Here is a 25,115-nt window from a genome sequence, read left to right as displayed (position 1 = left end):
TCATATTTATATCCTTGTAGCTGATAGCTTATATTTTGTCATCAGAACAACAATTTTCATGATTTTCAACATTATTTAATACTGTTATTGTTAATATACAATAATACAAGAACACCCCTTTTGAAAGAACTTTGGTTATCATGCAATGAACTGCTAAGGATTTAAAAAGCCACTGTAGGCTACTTATTTATTCAGAGATGAGTATTTAGATAGAAATGCTTTTGAGTAATAGTCTGGGCTGTTATAAGGGCTCGTTAAGTTTTGTTTTGCACTGTTGAAAAACATTTTTTTTATTACGTAATATATCAACAAATATTTTTAAGTACATTTACAATTAAATTTTACATAATGACCTGATAATAAAGATTGAGTTCGTTCCCTGGGACAATCGTTGCATAATGAATTAATTACAATTGAATCTTTCTAATGCAATAACAAAATACACAAACCATAAAAATGCATAATACTCTAAACAAATCAGAAATTTTGTTATCTGTCGGAATGTTGAGAACCAAAAACAAATTAAGTCTGTGATTTATTTTAATATTATTTGATTTGTGATGAGTCAATCTAATGTAAACATATTATGCTACTACATGACTTACACAAACAGCTCATAAAATAACCATGTACTGTAATATGAAACAATATTTTTGGAATACCATAAATATTTTCTTTTAGAAGGCACCTAATTAAAACATAATATTTGTAAGGGAAATATTTGCACGTTGGCTATACTAGCTAATAACATAACTAGCTTAATACAGGTAGAATGTATACAACATGCAATTATCTAGCCGGCGATCTCGTAAAACATTGCGTACTAATAAAATAACCAAATCACAAAATTAAACTTACATATGTTAAATTAATAAACACACCAATTTTGATAAAAGCACATAATTACTAAACTGAAACTAAATTAATTGACATAATATTATTTTCGTCTGGTTAGTTAGTAAGAAAAAGGATAAAAAAATAATAGTAATTTATACAGTTTCCCAGTAACCTCAATTTGTCCTTTTCTCAAAGAAAATGTTTATAATACTGCTTATATACTTATAAGCAGTAAGCATTATACTTATAAGTTTATAGGTTTATCCAAGCATGTAACTTTTTACTAGCCATAGATGATATTTTGTATTGATGATATAGATGTATTTTGAAATATGGCTAGTAGATCATGGAATTGTCTGCGAATCTTAAAAAATACTTTTCCTAGCTCATCCCACCGTAGATTTATGAGAAAATAACATTTCCACTTTTGAGGTGCATGCTATTAACTCAATATACTATTTTTCAGGTTCTCGCAGTGATATGTCTAGTATCATTGGTCAATTCGAGTCCAAGTCACTTCACATACGATCACAGCTTGGAACATTATGTAAGTAGAACTAAATCTCTTTAGTAATATACACAATTCCTAGAACTGAATTAGCAGAAATGGTTGAATCGATCGATTCTAAAACCAAAAGGTCTCTAGTTCGATACAGTTTTATCACTTTTTAACAACAGTTTTGTTTTAGACAAAAGTTTTATCTTCAAAAGAATTGTTAAAATTTCACAAATATTACCAACATAAAATAAACCTGAACGAATCTCCGATCTGCAACGTGCAGATATTGTGAGATTGACACAAGGAAATAGCAAAGACGGGTAAGGTTTCATATTTGCACCCAGTTTTATTCAAGTGATGATTTTCTTCAATTATTTTCTTCATTGTTTGAGTTGGAAAACATTTGTTCCCAACAAATTTAATATGTGAAAAACATTGCATCAAAATCGACGCTGATAGAAAAAGCGGGGCTCACTTGGGGTTTAAAGAAAATACCACGGGAAGCTGTTGTAAAGTATATCTTTCATATTCACCTTGCCTGCCTAATTTGCCTATGACATATGGTTAATGTTATATTATTATATTCTAATGAGTTTGTATATGGTTGAGCTGTTTATATTCAGTTGTGATCTATCTTACCCCCAATTTAATGATGTTATGTCTGTATATGATTTTTATAATCGGGGAAATTAACCGCTGCAGCTTAACTCTGCCAATTTCACCAACAACAGCTGCGTTAAGGGATCAATTTTATTCCTTTTTTGTAGTCAATTTAATATTCGTAATAGAATCTGTCAAACGGTTATTAATTCCACAACACCACTGTTTCCGAATCAATTCAAATTTAGAACACTCCGAAACCAAAAATGTGTACAAAATGTGTTGATAGAATATACTGCAATGTATTGCTGTTATTAGTTGAGATTCTTATATTTTTCAATAAATCGCCCTCGTAAAATCTTTGTAAAATCAAACCATTAAATATAATAAAACAGAGAAAATTTAACTAAGCCATAAAAAAGAGTAAAACAGGAGAAAGATAAATCTCACTCAATTAAGTTCAACACTGAACGTAACCAATGGCAATATAATCCATATAAATCCCGTATAACCTAGAAGTCAAATTGTGTCGCTTAAGTAGATTGACCTTATTAATAACTTTTAACCTCCCTCATATCACCTAGTTAGTTAGGAACTATATAGTTACAATAGGCAACCTGGATATATAGGCTTAGAGACCGTAAGAAAAAGTTTTAAAACGAAGTTTGAATTAACTGCGAGGCTTAAAACTGAGAAAGTAAACTATTTGTTTTACCCACAGTTATTAATGTAGCGATAGTAAAAAGGTTTCTTGATAAGCAGAAATTATTACAAGTTCAACAGGCCAGGTTATCTTGGTTGTGAATTATAAAATATCCAACATTACTATCGGAATACATTTTATGAAATAATGGAAGTTTATGTACTATTTGCAAGTAAAGTGTACGTTAGTTGAAATCGATTCATTCCCAATAGAAGATCATTTGTCATTGTACATTTTTACTTTATTAATTTTGTGCTTAAAATGTATAAGCACATTTTAAGTATTTTCTTCTTTCTCCTTATCAAAATTAACAATCGTTCTCTAGGATATCCAAAAAATGAAACAAAGAAAAAGTATGTATTCAAACTCAAGAGTTTTATTATTTTTATGTCAGTATCCCTATAAATTAACTGATTTCAATATCCTAAATCGGTATGATGGATTTACTATTAAAAATTTGTTTTTTTAACTATGTGGAAATATTAATATTTTTTACTATTCAAACTTTTGATAATACATTTCGTGAGACTTAGACCAGCATTGGTGTGACATTTTTATTTGACCTATTAGTTAGTTTTACTTCATATATCATTGAAAAAGAGTTCTATATTGTAAAATAAAATACCTACCACAAGAATGTAGTGAAAATCGCTCAAAATCACGCCGTCTTTGGAATCTGGAAAGCGAGAGTCCAGGAGGCGTCAAACTCATTTTTAGTATTTGTGAAAATTAATAACCGGGCCCGGAATGAGACTTGATTTCTAGTCTAACGACATAATCTTCATTGGGCAGCGGCGTTTATTAAGGCTATTTGGGTGTTATGTCCGCTTATGTAACGGACATCGTGAAAGTGACCATCTTGCCAAGTTCAGAACTTTCAAGTAAAAGTGTCCATAAAATCGTCAGCACCTTGTCCGTCCTCAAACGCTGTACAATTTGACTTGAACTGCAATTACCTTTTGAAAAATAAAGTTTTTGGATTTCAGTATGTTCACAAAATGTTATGGAAACATATCTAAAGAGATGAGACGCTAGCAGAACCCAACACAAGAACGCGGGGAGAAAAGTGGCAACGCCGCCGCCCCGGCCTAACGCAACAGCTGTTGCACTAACCTAAAAATCAATGGCTCCTGAGAAATGTTTCCACGATTACACCTTGTTAATACAGGAATCTATGAATTCTACGAACTTAAATTGTTAAAGGATTTCCGTCAGTAAATGAAATTGAAATGGCAATAATAGGCCGTTGCGACGTTGCCACACTTCAACACAGCGGCTTTTAGAGAGGCTTATGATACTAGTAAAACTTAATATCTACCATCTTTTTCATCTATACTTATTTAATACGCAAGCAAGTTTTTTGTGACAATTACTCCTCCGAAACTACTGAACCGATTGACATGTTTTTGGTGTCATTGGAAAGAGCGTAACGTGAAGTTGTGCAGGAAACTTTCTTTTTAGCTAAATAATTAAAGAATAAGGCCCTGGGGCCCTTTAAAGTTTCATATTTCTCCATAAGATTAACATGGGAAACAAACATTGTTATGAAACTCCAGCTGTTGTCAGAAATGCTGTTCTGCTATTTAATTTAATTTGTTTACAATGAAAATTGTTTCTTGGTGCCATGTGGTCAATGAATTATACTTTAGCATATATTTTTTAAATGCCATACACTATATAAAATGATAGTATTGTAATACATTGAGAGATCTTCATTTGAATAATCAATAAGCACGATTGAGCCTTTGCCTATATGTTTCCTGGTAAGTGTGTTGTAACAGTTTCTTATAGTATATTATAGTATCTCAAAGTAAAACAGAATTATTCTTTTCTGTATTCTCACCCCAGTCACCCCGTAGCGAAGCACGGGCATAGCAACTAGTTTAATTTAAATCTCGTTATTTCAAACATCGTGCAATGACTAGTGTATATATTTCTAACCTAGTACATAGAGTTAATTACAGATTGAAGTATGTGTAAAAATTGCACTTTTTAACAATACATTTTCAGCTTTCCATTGTTAAAACTGAGGACTAAGTTAGAAAATAAATAAGCATTTTTACAGGTAAGAATTTCTAAGAGATAGGCCGATAATGTAAATTTGTATCTTAAATCAACTCGAATACGCCCAGCTGAGCATAACTAAATATAAATAGGTATAAAGAATGAAAAAATAAACACACTCAATACTTACAAACGTATCGTGTATGTTTTACTTGCTTCAAGGAAGTTTTTCATTAAACAATGGTATATTTATTTACAAATATACACTGGCGGAAAGAACCTCAAAAGTTTGCTGTTACGATAAAATAACTTATGTTGGCTGAGATAAAATGATTTCAGAAACTCGAAAGGATTGCAATAATAACGGGCAAAAATATTAGTCTGTTTTGGTTTTGTCTGTTAGTCATGATGCCAAGTTTTAACAATCAGGTCACGATAATAAACTTGATTTACAAAAGTTTAAATAACGGAGACGGAAATGTTGAAGCAAAATAAGTCTTCAAAGTTTTACACTGGAGTGTGTAAAATATTTTGTTAGCAAGATTTTTTTCAGTATTCCATACATTTTGTTATAAAGCATCACCTTCCCTTTTATTTACATAAGCAACTTTGAATGTTTTGGAAACATAGCTAGATATTTTACAGAAGAACAAATATTTTTTTACAGAGAAATTATCAAAACTCTATAATGATCTTGATTTTGTGGCACGCTTTTCCTTATAGCGAATTTCCGGGAAGTGGTTATTACCGTAGGTGGCTAGGTGGCTTGGTAAGACCGAGGCCCGGGACCAATTTTTTTAATCAATATGTCCGTAGAAGGCAAAAACAGTGTTATATGTATATACGTACATACAATTTTGAAATAACACAGTTTTTGCCCTCTAGGGACATATTATTAAAAAGTAAATTGGTCCCGGGTCCGTGAACGCGATAACTTAACTCGAGTTGTTCCGATTTTGATGAAATTTTGTTTGAATGTGAAGTGCTGGATAAACTTGAATGAGCTTGCGAACCAGCAAGGACGGAACTTGGGAACAACGGGGTATTATAAGGTGTTTAAATAAAAAAAACGGGGTTTTCAAATTTTTATTCTTAAAACATTAAAATGGTCAATTTTTATTATATCCATATTGTAGTGCTAAAATAAATTATTTTGTATAACATCAAGCGTTACAAAGAAAGTTTCCCAAAACTGTACATTTAAGATTCCCCTATGGATTATAATGGAGGAAAAACTGTTGTTGTTTGCTTGTTTATGGGTGCATGTTGATAAAATTTGGCAAATTTATTTATGAAATCATACTATTATTAACATTTGGTGAACAAACACTTTTTACCTTCCTCATAGCAGCAAACCTAGGCACTCGTTAAATCTAATACTATTTAAATGGGGGAATAATACTCATATATCTTGTTTATGGAAATATTTTTGTAAAATCCCAATCAGACAAATTGAAATTCACTTAGTCTGCAGGTTTGCTGCGGACTAATTAGTGATAGCAATTGATATACATAACAATTACAACGAATAGTGTTTTTGGACTCTGTGGACATCGATGTGAAAAAGTTATTCGGTCCCGGGTTAAAGTCTTACCATGCCAGAAGGTAATATCTAATTCCCTATGGGAAATTTTGCTAAAAACTACAGTATACGAGCTATTGTTTGAAATTAGATTGTTTCGTTCGGCTTAGATAGTATGAATACGTTAAATAACTAGAATCAAACCGTAAAATATACGCTTTCTTAATAAATCAGACAGAGACATCATTCAATTTTTCTATAGCTTAGAATGAAACATCCATAAAACCTGCTCTAGTTTTTACAATAGAACGAGGTCTACTTGGAATATCCAAAGTCAACGTAGCCCAATCAAACGGCACCATCATTGGAAGATCTCTTTGAAGGTCTTTGAAAGGAAGAGTTAGCGAAAGCGACCGGACGTTGAAATACCTGTTATTATCAGTAACTAGTTGAGACCTAACTGTGGTGATAATGGTACAAAACATGCAAAGGTGAACTTAAACTTTGTCGTTACAGAGAGAAGGGATGTAAATGGTATTGATTCTACAGTGCTCGTCTAATCGATTGTACTCAATTTTAAAATAGATTAATCAAACATATTGGAATTAATTTTATTGTAGACCTTTTAGAATTTGTATTGTACTATCTTTATTGCTCAGTGGTTTTTTAATGTAGTTGTTCTTATTGTGTTAGGTTTCCGTTACTTCAAAGGAACTCGCCCATCTTGAGATCTGAATGTTTTTGCTATAACGGTTATTGTCGCCTCAGTGTGTTTGATGGATTTCCTTCATTTTATATATCTTTAAAAGTTAGTCACCTAAGTAGTATTCAGGCTGGACAATTACATGTTTATAGCTCGTGTTCCTGAGAATACCAAATTTCGATTTAGTAATAAAAAAATTTTGAGTCTTTCTACCAACATTTGCTAAGAACATTGAAACAGACTTAACACACTAAGATGATTTTAGCCGTTTTACAAATGTTTATTGGAGGCCAAAAGCTACGTATTGCTGGCTATGCCAGCTGTCATCATTGTTTGGGGATTGAACCGGTTTTTACTACCCTAGGGCCGAAAATTAGCCGTAAGCTTACTAACTATAAACATTATGCATATTAAATACACAATCAATATCCATAGCATTGCAATAGACTTATTTTATTATCACCGCTGCTTAGCAACTAATTTATTATTTTCTGCTGATTCGTCAAAATATTCTTCACACAACCTAGTTGTAGTTGTGTTGACTGTTAGTGTGCATTATCATTGTGGTGAATAGTGGTAATAGGGTACAGTGTTGTAAAATATAGCGTTTGTACCACGGGCCGAAATGGTTTTGCTGGCTCGAGATATTGTTTTAGTTCGAGACGAACTTAATCACAATCTCCAGACAGCAAAACCTAATTTTGCAGCCCTAGGTACAAAATATATGAAATATACATTTATATGGACCAGCTGTGTTAAATTTTTCACCTAAATCCAAAACAGTTAATTGACACATTTTTTTATACTACCGTCAATAAATACATCTTCCATATAGTGTTATGCAATAGTACTCGTAGTTGTTGAGTACAAAAGACGCTAGCTCTCAAAAATGGCCTTTCAGTTAGACATGATTATAAAATTGGTGTAAGAAAAAGCATAAATCATTCTTTAACTAAACGAAGCAATTTTTATTCAAAAACCATATTTTTCGTTCAACGCCGAAGAAACTAGTCTTACAACTTGGTCGAGCAATCAAAACGACTCAATAAACATCTTACAACCAATTGCATTGGCTTGCAGTTCCCGCCAAATTAGACAGCGATAACATTACCGCGCCAAATGAGATGAAGGACATAAAGAGCCAGGTGTTGTATGGAGACAGGGACAAGTATGGGAAAAGCAAACAATCATGGGGAGAAACTGTCATTATTGTCTGGCACGGGGTCAAGTACCTGGGAAAGCGTATTGTTGCCCCAAAATTGCGGATAACACATTGCGACTTTCTGATTGACACAGAAGTTCACATAACTCGACGTCGTGCTTTGTATATGTGATGTAATTGCTAAAGTTAGGTTGTGTAATGCTAAACATCAAGTCTGCATCTGGTGAATTACTGTTCATACTGTTCAATGAAATGGCGACCATACATAGTAGGTATTTTAAGCCAAGTATGAATGGAGATGAGTGTAGGATGAGTGGTGCGATCTTGTAGTCTTGTTAGTGACTAAGGCCGTCATTCCTTATGTGAATTACTTTTAGGATGTGTTTTATCGAATAAGTTAATTAATAGTATATTTCGTACCTAGGGCCAAAAATTAGGTTTTGCCAGCTCAAGATTGTTTTTAAGTTCGAGACGAAGTGAATAACTTAAAACGATCGAGAGTTGCAAAACCATTTCGGCCCGTGGTAGAAACGCTATTTTTCACCACACTATACCCTATTACCACTATTCGCCACAATAATAATGCACACTAACGGGCAACATAACTACAACTTTAAGCTTATGTGAAAAAAATAATTTGAGTTATCAGCAAAAATAATTATAAATATAGTTGCTAGGCAACGGTGACAATAAAACAATTCTATGCAAAGCTATGACTACTGATTGTGTATTTCATGTTTTAAGAAAATAAGCGGGTAGCTGATTTTGCGGCCCTAGGGATGTAAATACCTGCTTGGTCCCCAGATGACGATGACAGCTGGCATGGCCAGCAAAACGTTACTTTCAGCCACCAATTAACGTAGGCTATGTAAAATAGCTAAAAACATCATCGTGTGGTGAAAAAGACATTGTTTTGGCATTTTTTTTATTCGTAGCCTACATTTTCTATTAAGTAAATTGTACCGAAAAAAGCAGTTTGTGGAAATTGCATAAGCAAATTCTAAAAAAGCTTTAAGAGTGAGGTAAAAATGCAAACAAAAGACTAAACATAAAGAACGCCCTCTCATGGGAATTTATTAAAAACACAATCATATTTAACAAAATTTGGTAGGTCAATATTATTTGGCAATAAAAGTTTATAACAAGTAACTTAAAATATTATATTACACAAAAACATTTTAATTTAAACTGTTTAAGGTTCAAAAAATAATATTTGACTTTAAACTTGTCGTTTTGCTACTGCATTTTATCATAAATAAAATACGTGTAGCCAATGAAACAATTGGTTACTGTAGTTAACATTGATTATAAAAGGTTTACAATCTATTAAATATTTCAAGAAGTGTTACGGTGTTTACAGTAAAAACATAAACAATTATATATTCCCCGAATTTACGATAACCTGATTTGCATGCGAATACTGAAATATTCCTTTATGGTTCCTAAATAAAGAAAGAAATTGCTGTAACAGTCAAACGTTCATTTAATAATCAAATTATATTCCATTCAACTGATGAGGTTAACAATGCTAAGGTAGAAAATCACTCCAGCACTGTTCTTAAGTCAATAATCGAATTTGCAAACAAAACTAGCAAACTAGATAGTTTCAAAACGCGGAACTCTTGCCTTTGCTTATTAAGTGAAATGCTCGATGATTAGGTAAATTCCCATACTCTGTAATAGAAACTCTCCTGTCTGTCTAGCACACTACCCACATATTTCCCTCTCTGTCTAGCACAGGACCCACATAAGTCTGTCTCTCTTGCACCTACACGATCCATTGTCCATCTAGTTACTGGGTAATCACCCACGGTTGTATAACCATACAAATGCCAGTCTGTCCCGTTTACCGGGAAATGTCTCCATTAAGGCGGGAAAATGGTCCTTTGAGAACAGCCGCCGAACGAAATAACGGTGAATGAAATTTGCTCATGTGGACATTTCTGCTATTCAATGTACGCGTTAGCGCTTTTACTTGTATTGGAAAGCTGGGAATATTTGAAAAGGGTTTTCCCGCACTGGAATTCTGATTAAGTTGAGATGATAGTGCTCGAAAGTTAAAAGGGATTTAAAACAAATGTTTACAAGTAAACTTTCGAAATGCCGTTTAAATGTCTTGTAAAATGTACAATGTCGTCAAATATTTTAAAGAATGATTTTAAGAGGTACTAGGAAAATGTCGGGAAAGATTAAATCAGCTTTGAATATGCATTCTGTTTGTAAACCGTTCATAAAATTATTATATTACAGTAGTAATATCGTGCTTATGTTTAAATGATAGATCTCAACTGGTGAAAAAATTGGTTCAAAATTAAAATACTACTCACATATTTTTATAATTTATTCTGCTATCAGAACCATTTATTTTGGCCATGCACAAAACATAAAGAAGAGAATATCAGGAGAATTTAAAATGATATAAACATATATTATATTACTCGTAATATAATAAACAATTCCTCGTAAAACCCACTGTTTGTTGTATCGACTATAGCTTTGTCTAATCAACTAACTTTAGTCATCATTAATATGTAAATTCACAATTAAAAAAAAGCTTCATCATGAGTCAGATTGTTGCTCACCCTAGTCAGTCTAGGTCTTCAGCGACCTTTGATTTTGCAATAACCTGATATAGCCTACTTATTAACGATCAATTAATTCCTCTTAAGGAAGGTGACTTACACTTACCAGATTGCGAAGAATTCTCCTTATTACCTTAGAGAGCTCCTTAGAGACAAAAATTAAGTGATAAGCAGTTTCCTTCATAGGTATACTACAATTGCTCCGTAGTGTGTATTCCATAGTCCAACACCATTCATTGCAGTCTATTTCTGAACCATCCATGTCCGGTATCGGTAATTTGGTCGTAAATTTGAGTGCAACTCTTAATTGGTTAATACGTAGCCATAGATGAGTAAGCTGAAGTATCAGTTCGAAGTAAGTAACCGTTTCCGGGAAGTGTCATTACTTATTAGTTTATCACGTAGCTAAAATAAATGAGTCAAAATAACAGTTCACAGTAACCGTTTCTGGGATACGCATCCTAATTAGTTGTCACATATCTGTAAGTGATTGAGCCAAAGTAACAGTTCCAAGTAACTATTGCCGGGGTGCGCCTATCCAAATTAGTTTGTCACGTATCTGCAGGTGAGTGAGCCAAAGTAACATTTCACAGTAACCGTTGCTGATATGATCCATTCCTTATTAGTTTGTCACGTATCTGCAAGTAAGTGAGTTAAAGTAACAGTTCCAAGTAACTATTGCCAGGATGAAGTACTACTGACTAGTCTGTCACGCAGCTGGAGGTGAATGAGTTGAAGTAACACTTCACAGTAACCGTTGCCGATATGATCCATTCCTAATTATTTTGTCACGTATCTGCAAGTGAGTGAGCCAAAACAACAGTTCCAATTAACTATTGCCGGGATTCGCCTATCTAATTTAGTTTGTCACGTAGCTGTAGGTGAATGAGTCGAAGTAACAGTTCCAAGTCACTATTGCCGGAATGCGCCCATCCAAATTAGTTTGTCACGTAGCTGTAGGTGAATGATTCGAAGTAACAGTTCCAAGTAACTTTTGCCGGGACGCGCCTATCCAAATTAGTTTGTCACGTGGCTGTAGGTGAATGAGTAGAAGTAACAGTTCCAAGTAACTATTGCCGTGATGCGCCTATATCCAAATTAGACTGTCAGTCTGTCACGTAGCTGTAGGTGAATGAGTAGAAGTAACAGTTCCAAGTAACTATTGCCGTGATGCACCTATATCCAAATTAGTCTGTCATTCTGTCATGTAGCTGTAGGCGAATGAGTCGAAGTAACAGTTCCAAGTAACTATTGCCGGGATGCGCCTATCCTAATTGGTTTGTCACGTACTGAAGGTGAGAGAGTGGTCGCGGGTTTCTCGCCGTTGCCGTTAGACCGGTTATGTAGATCTCCCCTTGTCACAGTGACCGTGGCAATGACAATGATCCTGATTTCTGTGTCGATGACTCAGCAAACACAATGTTGCGCTAAAGCCTCTGTAGTTTCTTTGAATTGAACTAGCAGATTTTGCAAGGCGAGCACTATTACCTATCAACGGGGTGAAGGAATTGTACCCCGATCAGAGCAGTGACGACATGATGGTATCTCATTTTCTCAGTCTAACCGGTGCGGAATGTATGGGTCTGAATAATGCTCCCTCATCCGGATTTGATATGCACGGGTGGTTTGATTATCAACCGTCATGAAAAAATCTGGACGGGCTGAATTTGTATCCCTCTAGAATTATACCCCCCATTTGGTCTGTGGTTGAAATGTCTCCCTTTGAAAACCCATCTAAATGGTCATGGAAATAAATAAAACGTCGAATTTACTAATAAACACCTCTTTGCTATTCTTATTATAATAGCTTTGAAAGGACCTCACAGCTTGAAAATCGTGCAAAAGTTTGTACTATTTTTGAAGAAATATCTGGATTTCATTTTACCACGCCCACTTCAAAATGTCTCATAAAAACACATTGATGGAGGTGAAAAATAATACATTTCATACTAGTTAATTCATACAATTTACAATTCAATTACATTACTTGTTGTTTCTTATATGCATCAAATCATAGACAGTTGTTATGATAGAAAATATAACTGATTACTTACACGAAATAACAAAACATGATATATTTTAGTGATGTTGCACTGTAAAAACACAACCAATGAAGGCTTTACCACATTAAACAATATCCTAGGGCTTCTGTTGATTTTAGTTGTCGTTTTGTGACGCATTTAAATGATTTATACTTCAGTAAGTTTAAATGCACAATCCTACTCTAATACGGTTACGCGTAACAAGATTGTATACCATGTAAAATATATAATATTTGTAATATAGAGGTTTTGTGAAACAGCCAATAAAATAAATTACATTTCGGCAGGAAAATACGCAGTAAATAATGGAATCTTACTGACGCAGCATTATATTTAGTTCCCAAGACAAATCCGAACTTTTAGATTCCAATAAAACACTCTCAGAACTTGGATAGGCTGCTGTTAGTGGATTGGGAAACCGAACTTGAAAGCTGTCTCCTCCACGAAGTGAAGAAAACTTATGTCGGTCACCATTCACACCTTTAAGTCTAGTATTTGAAATAAAATTTAGTAGAATATTTTGATCAAAGTAATCAAAAATTATTTCTTCAATTCACAGAATACTTCGTGATTTGGTTGATTGTCAATAAATAACCGTAAAATGTAAGCTGATAACTAAACTAGTGGCTGGTAGAGACCCACATACTTAAGAAACTAAAAAGCTCAAATGCAAAACAAATTATTATAATAAATAGTATTTAAAGAAGCTCATAATCAAGATTTCTCTTTATAAAATATTTTAACAGCTATACACAATTATACAGATATTTGACCTGTTATCAAATCCTCTGTTAAAATTTTAGTAAAGTTTATGATATTTCAGCCATTCAAAGTTCAATTCCTTTTATTTGAGCCCTCTTCCGTCGTTCTACGACTGCACACAATTTTGACGCAAAGAAACGCATTACGTAAAATATAGAAATAGAATATATATATTGAAATATAGATGATAAATGAAATTTGGTCCCTTTAGAGCGTGGATTCTGTATGAATTTTCCTTTTAATTTGTAAGTGATCAAAGTATATGAGAGGATATCTGAAAAAAAAATGATGCCGGTCTCCGTGAAATTCATTTTGAAACCATATTATCTAAAGGACGAAAATGATTATTCAGTTATATCACTTGTGCAAGGAATTATGTTTATTATTCATTTTCAGAACGTTAATCTAATATCACAGGTTTGGATTTCCTTTTCACTATATTAGGGACCGTCAAAGCTATTTACGTGCATTTCTTAGTCCTTGTATCGCTACGCGAGCCCTTGAAGATTTTGTAATTCATAATAAAATTTAACATTCTCCAAAAAAAATTACAACAATTACTTTCTTCTATTCATGTAACTAAAACAACATTTGTTTATTTCATTCAAACTCGAAGTGAAGCTGCACGGTGGCTCCGTGGAAACCGGTCGGACCTTATTGGACGGAATAAAAATGTAGAACCAGTTCTGAGAAAGCGAACCGAACGAAAGTCAACGCACAATTGGGGGTCCGTGGTGAAAACGTAATAATTATGACTTACGCGGCCGCGTACAACACGAGCTGTCCTCGTGCGGCTCATCCTACGAGAAACTGTCCCAACATTTTGATTTTTCGGTCCAATTTTTGGCTCCGTAAACGGCACCTGCTGGGCCTACCGGACCGGACCGGTTTCTCCCGACGATCTGCGGAGAACATAATCATTAGCAACGGTGATATTTCCAACAGGTAAAGATGGTTTAGGTTATTTAATACCTGGTTAGCAGACTTCCTGGCGGGTTTTCAAATTTGTTCGAGCTTTCATCGGCTACCGTGTTGGTTGTTACGGAGGCATTTGATAATTTATGCGAGTTGAATATCGAGTTTTGTGTAAGTCTATGGTGATTATTTTCATCTCTGGCATTTTAATTATAGTTAAATTCTGGTAGGAATGGTTTTCTTGAAATTTTATGAGATTTAAATTATATTTGACTAAGATGTATGCAACATACAATTTATGTTAGATTAATACTCGGAACAGCACAGAAAACACAACATTTTCCAAAACTGTAAAGGAGGGGGTGTTTCCGAGTAATTGTTCCTTTATTGTTAATACGTTACATTGTTTTAAAAGTTAAACAATAATTATTCTGAAGCGGAATTTCCAAGCGACTAAGATCAATTTTTTTTATTTAATTAAATGGTGAGTCGGTGGCTCAGTTGGTAGCGTCACGGACTTCGGGCCCAAGGCAGCGATGTCGTGGGTTCGGATCCTGGTCACTACCACTAAAATTTATCAGTATAGTTCACCTTCGTACTGTACTGGCTCACCCCTTGCTTTGCTGGATACGTTCCACGTACAGATCTGTAGTCTATGTGGACAGGCAAATGCAAGGTTAAAAGAGGTCGCCAACCTAAAAAAAAAATAAAAAATTACAAAACTGTATCATAAATTATTCACGTTTAGTAGCTGCCACATAAAGATGCTACATGAACTTCATCAATAAGAAGGTGAATAATAAGCTCATGACTAAAAGGGACATTAAATAATAATAAGATTTGTAATACCATTTAGTATACCCACCCCGCCCCCATAGTTTAATGATTTATTTTTCAACGGATATTGTAGTTAAAAACACCCAAGTAATTAAATTAATTTTAAGATAATTGTATAAAATGTCTTTCACTGACCTAAAGTGCTTGGATTGAATTGATTCGTGATAGTATTCTGGTAAAAAATGCAATCTTCAAACCCTAAAGACCAATGATAAGATAATTTTTTATCTGAAAATCTGCTTTGACTCGACCGATTAAATATCTCTGCGATTTTCAAAACCAATATAACTCTAAAAAGTGAACAGTTGTCGTTCGCATGAACCAATTCTTTACTAACCAGAACAAACTAAAACAATATTTAACTTAGATTATACTATTTTCTACATTCTGAAAGTGGAGTATGATTGTGAATTACCGGGAACCAATAAATAAGTTAAATACGATTTTCAGGGCAACATATACACAACAACGATTTTCGGATCGCACAATAGAGCAAAAGTCATTTTTAAGTTCAAGCAAAACTTTATTGTGGTGAATAACTCTCATCCGTAAAGCATTTTCAATTTTCGGAGAAACTTTATGATTTCGTCGTGGCTTACTTCAAGCTGTGAGTTCAACTCTGAGTGCTCAACGTATTTTGGGATTCTAAGAAATTTCATTTTGTAAATACATGTGTATACTTTGTTGTTATTACAAAGGCAAGTAAATATTTTGTAAATAATATCGTAAATGTAAGCTTAAAAGTAAGTATCTAATAAAGCCATAAGTAAGAGTGGCACACATTTTAACACATTAATTTGATCATGTCACAACATTTTTCTTCTCTAACACTTGATTCGATTGGACAGCAATATCAAACACTTACACTAATGATATTGACAAATGTTTTCCTTAGTAACCATGTTTTGAGTTCACCAATCCCTTTAGCAGTAGAAGAAAATAAATGATACAATGATGATATACAAACCCCTAGAATGGATATTGTTCAGCTGTGGAATCCATCGCCGTAGCAAACTCTTCTGTTTCGTAATCCTAGCAGTCGCGATGGTATTGTATCAAAAGAGGTTCTATTCTTTTGCAAATGACAAACGCAAAACAACATTTAATAAAGTGATAGCTGCTTTAGCGGTCGTCACTTTTTATAGCGTTCCAGTAGTGAGCATGATCTACAACTGGAAATACTTTGGCCATTGTGAGACAATCTGGGCAGATGTAGGTCGTCTGATGGATCGTCTAAACGTGACATACACGTCGAGACAACAGAAGATGATTCTCTGTGGGGTCCTCGCACAGTACTTGGCTCTAGCAGTTGCCGCTTGGACTGGTAAAACTATGGCCGTCACTCTGTCGAGCTTCACATATGGTTGTTTCCTGGCACCCCAAGTATATCACGTGATATTCGTGGTCACATTCCGAAGACTCTACACAGCCGTTAATGAAATCATCGTTGAAGTAAAATCATTAGCAGGAACTGTTAGCTCTCAAACAACAGCTTCGCAGTTGGCAAACGCATTTCAACTGTACACTGAACTCCAGGAGGTTGTTCAAAAGATGAATTCTTTCTTCACTCTTTACTTGCTCTCCGTCCAGTTCGTCCGCACTCTCTACTTGTGTAGTGAAGGATTCACGTTTCTAGTCACAGCTGGATCCGAGCAATTCACTTGGCCAAGACTCATCTTCATAGTTCTAGAGTTAACAGCTCTGTTGTCTCATTGCACCGCGTGTGAGGCTTGTTGTCAAGAAGCTCACAAGACAGTTGTCCTCGCCCATCAGCTGGTCACGTGTAACTCACCCGAAGTGATCATCGAGACAGTCAGTCTGTTCTCTCTATCGACGTTCAACGCCAGAGTCAGCTTCAGTGTTGGAGGAGTCTTCTCTATAGACATGTCTCTAGTTACCAAGATGCTCTCGCTTGTAATCAGCTATCTCATCGTAATGCTACAACTCACTGACTACGATGTGGAATTTAAATAGAGTGCAATTGTGCAAGTGTGGGTATAGAACACGCAAACTTCTTATGTAAATGTACATTACCTCTTTAATCTTTCATTAACAACACCGTTTAGGTTTAGAAATGTAAAGGAAATTGGTTGATATAGCTATGTCTTAAAAAAAGTTATTAAATTATGTTATTTAATTATTATGTAATTATTATTATGTTATTAAATTGTAATACATAAAATGATTAGACTTAATTAATTTGCTTTTGGCTACAAATTAATATGAATTAGAATCCACAAGTTTATTATTCTGGGATCAAATCTTGCATATATAAATATGTGTTTAGATGTCAAATGTCAAATTTCTTGTACAAATATTGACTGTTCGCCTTGTTAGTCAGCTACAAATTTATAGTACTGTAATAATTGTATTTTCTGGGAAAATAGAATGACATAGCTAAAGAGAGTGTATCTAAAGCATAAATAAATACCATGGTTTTTAGCTTAGCCACAATTTTACAATTGAATACGAATGAATATGAATGAAATGGAAAGATAGGTACGGGATAAAGAACGTTGCACTAAAAACCTTTCATGACTATTTGAGAGACAGAAAGCAAGTGGTATCTATAAGGGGAGCTCTCTCCAGTGACCTGAATGTCAGCTTAGGGGTCCCCCAGGGTTCTATCCTAGGGCCTGTTCTCTTCCTGATTTTTATCAACGACCTGGGGACTGACGGGAGAACCCTGTTCTTTGCTGATGACACCACCCTCATTACGAGCAATAGTCAATTGGACCAACTAAAACTCGAAGCAGCTGAAATCCTGGACGAGGCAAAAGCCTGGTTTTCAACCAACAAACTCAAAATAAATAATGACAAAACCCAAGAACTTATATGCAGTGTAAAACCCCAAACTCTGCAACAACAACCTGTCAAACTACTAGGTTTTTGGCTGGATAGTAAGTTGACATGGGACAAACATATAAATGAGTTGTAAAGCAGACTTTCCAGAACTGTTTTCCTCTTAGGAAAATTAAAAAATCTGGTCACAGATGCATACTTAAAGCTGGCCTATTATGGCCTCGTCCACAGCTTGATGAGCTATGGTGTCATTGTCTGGTGACACGCTTCAGAGACTACTGATAGTTCAAAAGGCTGCCATAGAGCCATAACATCCAGCGAAAGACACGAACATTGTAGGCCACTTTTCCGAGCCCTAGGAGTAATGACTATCTACAGCCAATTCATTTATAACTGTCTGGTGCAGACCAAGGAAAATATAGATAACCTCAGCTGCAGAAACCAGCTACATCGTTATAATACGAGAAAAGGAGTAGATTTAAACGTTCCTTTCTGCAGGCTTAGTAAACAAAAAGAATGTTATCCGGTCCTTGGCATCAGACTCTATAACCACCTGCACCAGGACATAAAGTCACTCCCTCTTAAGAGCTTTAAAATGAAAGTAGAGGAGCTACTCAAGGCGCGGCCCCTGTACTCCATGAAGGAATATTTCACAGAGGAAAATGGTGAATGGACCTCGTAAATCTACAGCCATGTTAACCGCATAAATATATAAAGTATTAAAACTTAAATGTTTTTTCTTTGACGAAATCTATCCAGTCACTACTGGTCATCGATGGATACATGGTATAAAGGTATAAAGGTATAAAACAGTAAAAATGAAATAAACAGTATCAGCAGTCTGACACATACTTTCTCCCATAAGTTTGTCAACAACCTTTATCATGGGTAATCGGTGGGAGTAACTATGATATTTTATAAGGAAAAATAACAAAGGTTCATTTTATTACTTACCTTTTAGCTCAGCTATTTGAAATCATTCAAATTACATAACTTTCACAATTTCTTTACCTTATCTATTTGTTACTGTTATGCACAAATATTGAAATAAAAGTAACATCCTTAAACTGTACTTAGTGTTTGTTTAAAAAAAAAAAGCGACACCCAACACAAGGTAATGTATTTACGAAAATTATTGAAAATTAGTGAAACAATTTTATTTCTGAACATTAATTATGGCTTTGACCTAAGATTTGGATATTTCTCCTTGCCTGGAACAGTCATCTGGTTGACTTATTCCAAAGTGTAATTTCCCATACCAACCAGCTGCTATTCATCGTGCTATTTATCGGTGATCATCGGCAATTGAACCCGAGCTTTCAAAACAGAAGCTCCGTGCTCTTACCGATTTAAAGCAACAATCTCCAAATGTGTAGATAAGAAAAACCCAAGTAACGATTAAATTAGTTTAGTTTTGCATAAAACCCTTTTTCTTTTTTGTATATTTGGTTGTGTAATTTTATATATGTGGTAGAATAAATTCACTAATTCAATCATTCAAATCTATTTACACTGTAATCTAGCTTTTCGTATACGTATTATAGCCAATTATCTATCAAAGCAAATTTGTCTGTGGATAAAAAAACACAATCGCTCTGTATATTATACTTATCAATCACCCCCGCCGCAGCAAACCTGCAGACTAAGCTCATTTCCAATTACCTAATTGGATTTACACTAAAATGTCTCCTTAAAAATATCACATTATTCCCTATTTAAATAGTAGTAGTTTAACGAGTACTTTAGGTTTGCTGCAATAAGGAGGGTAAAATAGTATTTTTTGTAAAATTTTTAATAGCTTATGTAATAAATGCATTTTCCAAATGTGGTTAAAATATGCTTATAAACAAGCTAACTACAACAGTTTACTTATTCTCAATAAGAAAAGCGTGGGAATTTAAAATTTAAATTTTTTTTAATTTTTTTCCGTAACAATTAGGCGCATAATAACGCTTCAATATACTAAATTATTTGTTTTTTTTAAGCTCTACAAAATGGTTTTGAACTAAATTGCAAAATTTTAAGTTTTTAGGGTCAAAAATGAGATAATCCCATTTTTACCCGATACAACCACCTATAATCCCCCACAATAATTCCCATGAACCGATCACGTTGGTTCGTAAACTCGTTCGAATAAATGTAGGTTTACACGTTTATACAAAATTTCATCAAAATCGGATAATTTTTGCTCGAGTTATCGTGCTAACGGACATATATATGAATTTGAACGGTTGGTGTTTTCTGTCTCTAGGAACCTCAAAACGAAAAAGTAAATCGGTCCCGGGTCCAGGTCTTATTATGAGTCCTACGGTAATAGCTTATTCCCTATATGGGAAATTCGCTAAAAGAAGAAACTGTTTTGTGTTTGATGGAAGTTAAACGGAGGGAAGACAAACGCAATACACGTAGATATAAGTGGTTCAAATATAATTTCCCTTGTGAGCTATCTAAAACTTATGAAGACTTCGACTTAATCCACTTCAATAATATCTTACTTAAGCCTAGTGTTCTAGCAAAAAATATTAGTAAACTTTTAAGTTTTATTGTACACTACTGCTTTATTGCTGATGTTACTTATGGACAATAAGTAAACTGTTGTAGTTTGCTTGTTTATGGATATGTGTTGATCACACTTGGCGAATTTATTTATTTTATACTAAGCTATTATTATTTTACTTAAAATCACGCTTTTAATAATCTCTGCAGCAAACCTTAGTACTCGCTAAACGTAATGTTAATATAGTAGGGAATTAATCTGACAGGTGTAAGGAAATATTTAATTAAAACTCTAATAGGGGAAATGAAAATTCGCTTAGTATGCAGGTTTGCAGGGGTATTAGTGTGCACCCTTGATATTTGATCTTCACGATTTAATTTTATTTGTTTTTTTACTAATAAGTTTATCAAAAAACGCCGTCTTTTGTTCGAGATCAGGAGAATATTTTTATGTTTTATCTTTTAATCTTATAACATTATCTAAGCAAAAGTAAATTCATATATAATCCACAATTTGGGAACAAATGCTTTACATATGAAATTCCCTATGTGTACCATTAGTGTTTAGTTATCAATCTATATTTACTTCACTGGAGATTGATATTACAATAATGTATTATTATTTTAAAATACAGGGTGTCCCGGAACTCTCTACCAATATTTTAGGACATTGTTACTGGGTAAGAAACATATCGAAATATCATATTTAAATCGTCTGGAAGTCCTTAAATACTCACACAGCCACCATTTAGTTTTTATGACTTATTATTTTTTTATGGTTGAGCATACGAAATTTAAACTATGCGGGAACATTTAGGACTACTAGAAAAAGCTTCAAAAAATCATGACAATGTTCCAAATTCATAAAACAAAATGGCAGCCATAAAATAAAATTGTTGTAAAATCAACGGTTTTTGAGTTATTAACAAAATTGTAAATACCCGCCATTTTGTTTTATGACTGGATAATTGTCGTATTTTTTGTAGCTTTGTCTATTTGTCAAGCATGTTTCTGCAAAGTTTCAATTTCGTACGTTTAAATTTTTTTTTTTATAAGGAAAACAACAAAATGGCGGATGTGTGAGTAATTAAAGACTTGCGGAAAATTTAAATATTATATTTAGACATGTTACCCAGGAACAATGCCCTAAAATATTGGTAGAGAGTTCCGGGACACCCTGTATAATACTCAAGATTGAGGAAAAATATATAAAACATGTTATATTATCCTTGTTTTGCATACAATACTGGTTGATAACGGTAGCCAATGGAGAAAATACGTAGTAATTCCTTTGACCAATCAAATCACACCATGATTTGAGTGAAGTCATAAGAGTGACCACAAACAATGCAGTTTATAACCAATTATGAGGCAGTTTTGTGATTTATACCCTTGCATTATTTCATGACGTCACTTGCATGTCAGTGTCTACAGTACTCTATGTTTAGTGACATAACCACTAAGTGAAATTGACATTTTTCCGCTAAGTTAGGTCATAGCAGGCAAAGACAAATCTTGTTGTTAATAGTTTATTATTGTAGACTTTAAATAACGTAATTGAGAAATAACAATCATGCACACTTAACAATAACCAAGATGATTATGGAACAGGAAAATCAATTCCTCACTTTTATTAATACCTATAAGACTTTCAACACAGTTTTTAAATTGGATTTAGTCTTAACAACTATTTGCTATACATACTCCTGCTTCGCAACGGGAAGAGGACAATAAAGAAAATAATATGGTTCTTTACACCTGCTGTCTGAAATAGTTACACATCAATAATTCATTTTGGTAACCAAACCCAAATTCACACAAAATATTTTCTTTCAATTTAGGTAAGAAGTTTAAATTTACTAGACAGTTTATTGTGGTGTTAAGTGGGGCTGATTTGTATTTTTAAACCATTTTATGATGTAATATGGAAAGGTAAACTTATTTGAAAGTTTAGCTCGACTTTATAACCCTATTTATATTTGACGTCAATGTGCCCAAAGAATCCAAAAACAAACCATATAAGTATCAATACAATGAATTCCTTGACATTTTTGTGTCATAAGATATCATATTGAAGAACAAAATAGCTCAACAGTTATTACTGAAGAAGCTAAAATAGATTAAAAACTAATTAAACCCTCTGGAAGTGGGTTGAAATGCAAAAGCCTCGCAATTATAGCCACTTTAGTAACATAAACGTCAATAATCAGTCATCTGCGAAGTAACGCGTTCTCCAAGTGTTCCACTGTTGAGAACAATCGTCTTTATGGTCGTCTACAGTTTAACAGCTTATTTAATAGATCAGCTGTTTTAACTACAGTAACACACCTTCTTGAGATGAATGAGTTGAGATTAAATAATTAAAACATGATGATGTTAAATTATAGTATTATATAATTAGGAAAAATAAAAATTTAAATAATTTCTTAGACACATTTGCAGAAATACTCCCTTGTAAAATATTTTTAGTTTTGCTGAATGAATTTGGTTATAGTAGTTTACGCAACGATTGCGTAAAGATAATGATATCGACATCAGTAGAAAATTTAAGGTACGAGCCATAACACTATTTACGCAAGTTGCGTACACTACTTTACCTACGACAGTGTTTTAATTACTAAAAATCACTACTCAACTTCTGAGAGGTTATGTTTTCGTTTATAACCTCTCAGCAACAACGAAACATTGTACCAAACACTAATTGCTCGATTCAACAATGAAATTGGCATGAACAGCTGATTAGTTGAAGCTCGAATCATTATAATTTGATTTCTTCTCTCAATCCTTGAACCTCATTAGTCCACTACCCGTGTTGTTATAAAAAAATATACTGTTTTGAAAGTAAACAATGATGATATGTGAAACCTTTCAATTCTAAGAACTGAACTGAAACCCTTCGGTTGTAATCAGCGCACTAAAACGCAAGTGGTTGTAAAACTTGAACAGTCTTCTGAAAATGTCCCCTTGCAATATCCAAAGACTACAAAATATGAGCATGCCAATAATGAGTAGTGCATTGTTATGATACTTCTAGATAATTTTCAAGACAATACATTTTATTATTGAAGTGTCAAGCAGGTATTTGCGACGTTTAATAAAAATAATGAAAAACTTTCTTGAAAATATCAAGCGTTCTATAATTAAAACGCAGCTTTTTAAAACTATTTTACTATGAAACAGGATGATTGATGTGGTATTTCACTTATTGTTTTTTACTTAATCCGTACTAAACAAATTCGTAATTTGTTCTGCACTTTAATGCTGTGTAACACGATGTTAAATAATGAAATTGGTTACAAAATGGCAGTGACAACAACGTACGTAGCTTTTGTATAGGAATTTGTACAAATATTTCAACGCATAAAATATAATTTTGATATTCAGGCTACTTTTACCTAAGCAGAGCGGTTCCAAATTTCATTAAATTTGCAGGATTTCCCTTCCGTCTTCATTGTCATTTGGACATGCGAACCGGCGGATTTGAAACGCGCCGTTTCCCGGGTCCTATTCATGAAATGGGAAACCAGGAAACGGACGGACAAGCAGGCTAACTAGTACAAGACTGTGATTAAGGATGAGAAATTTGTTACTAATTACAATATTCGCAACTGCGTGGCTTGTCTGATTTTGAAACTCAACTTCAATATCGTGTTTTGATTATGTCTTGCGTGGGTCAAAATTTCACAAGTGATTTAGGGCTCTGTTTGGGGCACGCACTCTTAGATAATTTTCTATTGTGTACAGTTACAAACAATGCTACTGTTGCGAAAAGAAATTGTGTTAAGTAAGAAAATACGATTGGGTTGATTATAACTGTGATAAATCACGAAACTCTAGTTTCAAACAACGATAGTAGAAGTAAAAATTGTACTTCAGCCTTTTGGATGGAGAAGAAAAGTAAACTTTCTTTTATTCCATGTTAAAACTATCAGCGGCTACAATGTCTATCTATATTTGAACACTTTTCCTTGGTGCAAATGATCTTGTTTCCAAAGATAGTGGAATCCTACTTGTTATGGGGGGGGGGGGGCGAGCTGGTCTAGTGGTTAGAGCTCGGGACTTCAGTTTCTGAGGACTCGGGTTCAAATCCTGCGAAATCACCAATGGCTTGTACCTAAGTGATAATGCCGCAATCCCTAGATTTAGCCTGAAGTAATGTGAAAAACAAATCCGGGCCCGTACCTAGCATCCTAGGACAAAAACTAGTTATCAAAGAATTGACTTGTCAGGTTGAATTTCTTTAAAGTTTAATGTGTCTTTAAAGGGCCACAAAGTTTAGTAAAATGTATCTTTTTGATTATGTAAATTGTAATTTTGTACATCGCATTATTAAATGTTATTCTTATACACGTTGCTATTCTCTAGAAATATAATTTTTTATTTCTTTCTTATAAAACCTTTTATATTGGTAACAAATAATCAATAAATAATTAAATAAAACTATAAGCAATATGAACTATGTATTATTATAATTACTCTTGTATGTTATCTTAAATATCCATATAATAATGTAAAGTGAATAAATGAATGTTGATTTGTTCAATCAACACAATTTTCAAGACAAACACTGACCCATTCGTCTACCCTAGGGGGGGATTATTCAGATATTTAGTTGACATTAATACATCAAAAGTCTCCCATGCAGCCTT

At 33.8% G+C, this 25,115-nt stretch overlaps 1 protein-coding gene across 1 annotated transcript in view; it reads left to right on the top strand.

Annotated features, from left to right (window-relative positions):
* LOC128987453 (uncharacterized) overlaps window positions 1-25,115 on the top strand; it is a 44,718-nt gene that overhangs the window by 4,758 nt on the left and 14,845 nt on the right. Inside the window, exon 2 of the mRNA XM_054408299.1 lies at window positions 1,304-1,384. Coding sequence (XP_054264274.1) covers window positions 1,304-1,384 — 81 coding nt within the window. The remainder of the gene's footprint in view (window positions 1-1,303; window positions 1,385-25,115) is intronic.

The sequence above is a fragment of the Macrosteles quadrilineatus genome, unplaced genomic scaffold (genome assembly GCF_028750875.1).
Source record: "Macrosteles quadrilineatus isolate MER2022 unplaced genomic scaffold, UCM_ALF_1.0 Scaffold_2__2_contigs__length_208266976, whole genome shotgun sequence".
Taxonomy (NCBI): Eukaryota; Metazoa; Arthropoda; class Insecta; order Hemiptera; family Cicadellidae; genus Macrosteles; species Macrosteles quadrilineatus.
This window is presented reverse-complemented; position numbering and strand designations above follow the sequence as displayed.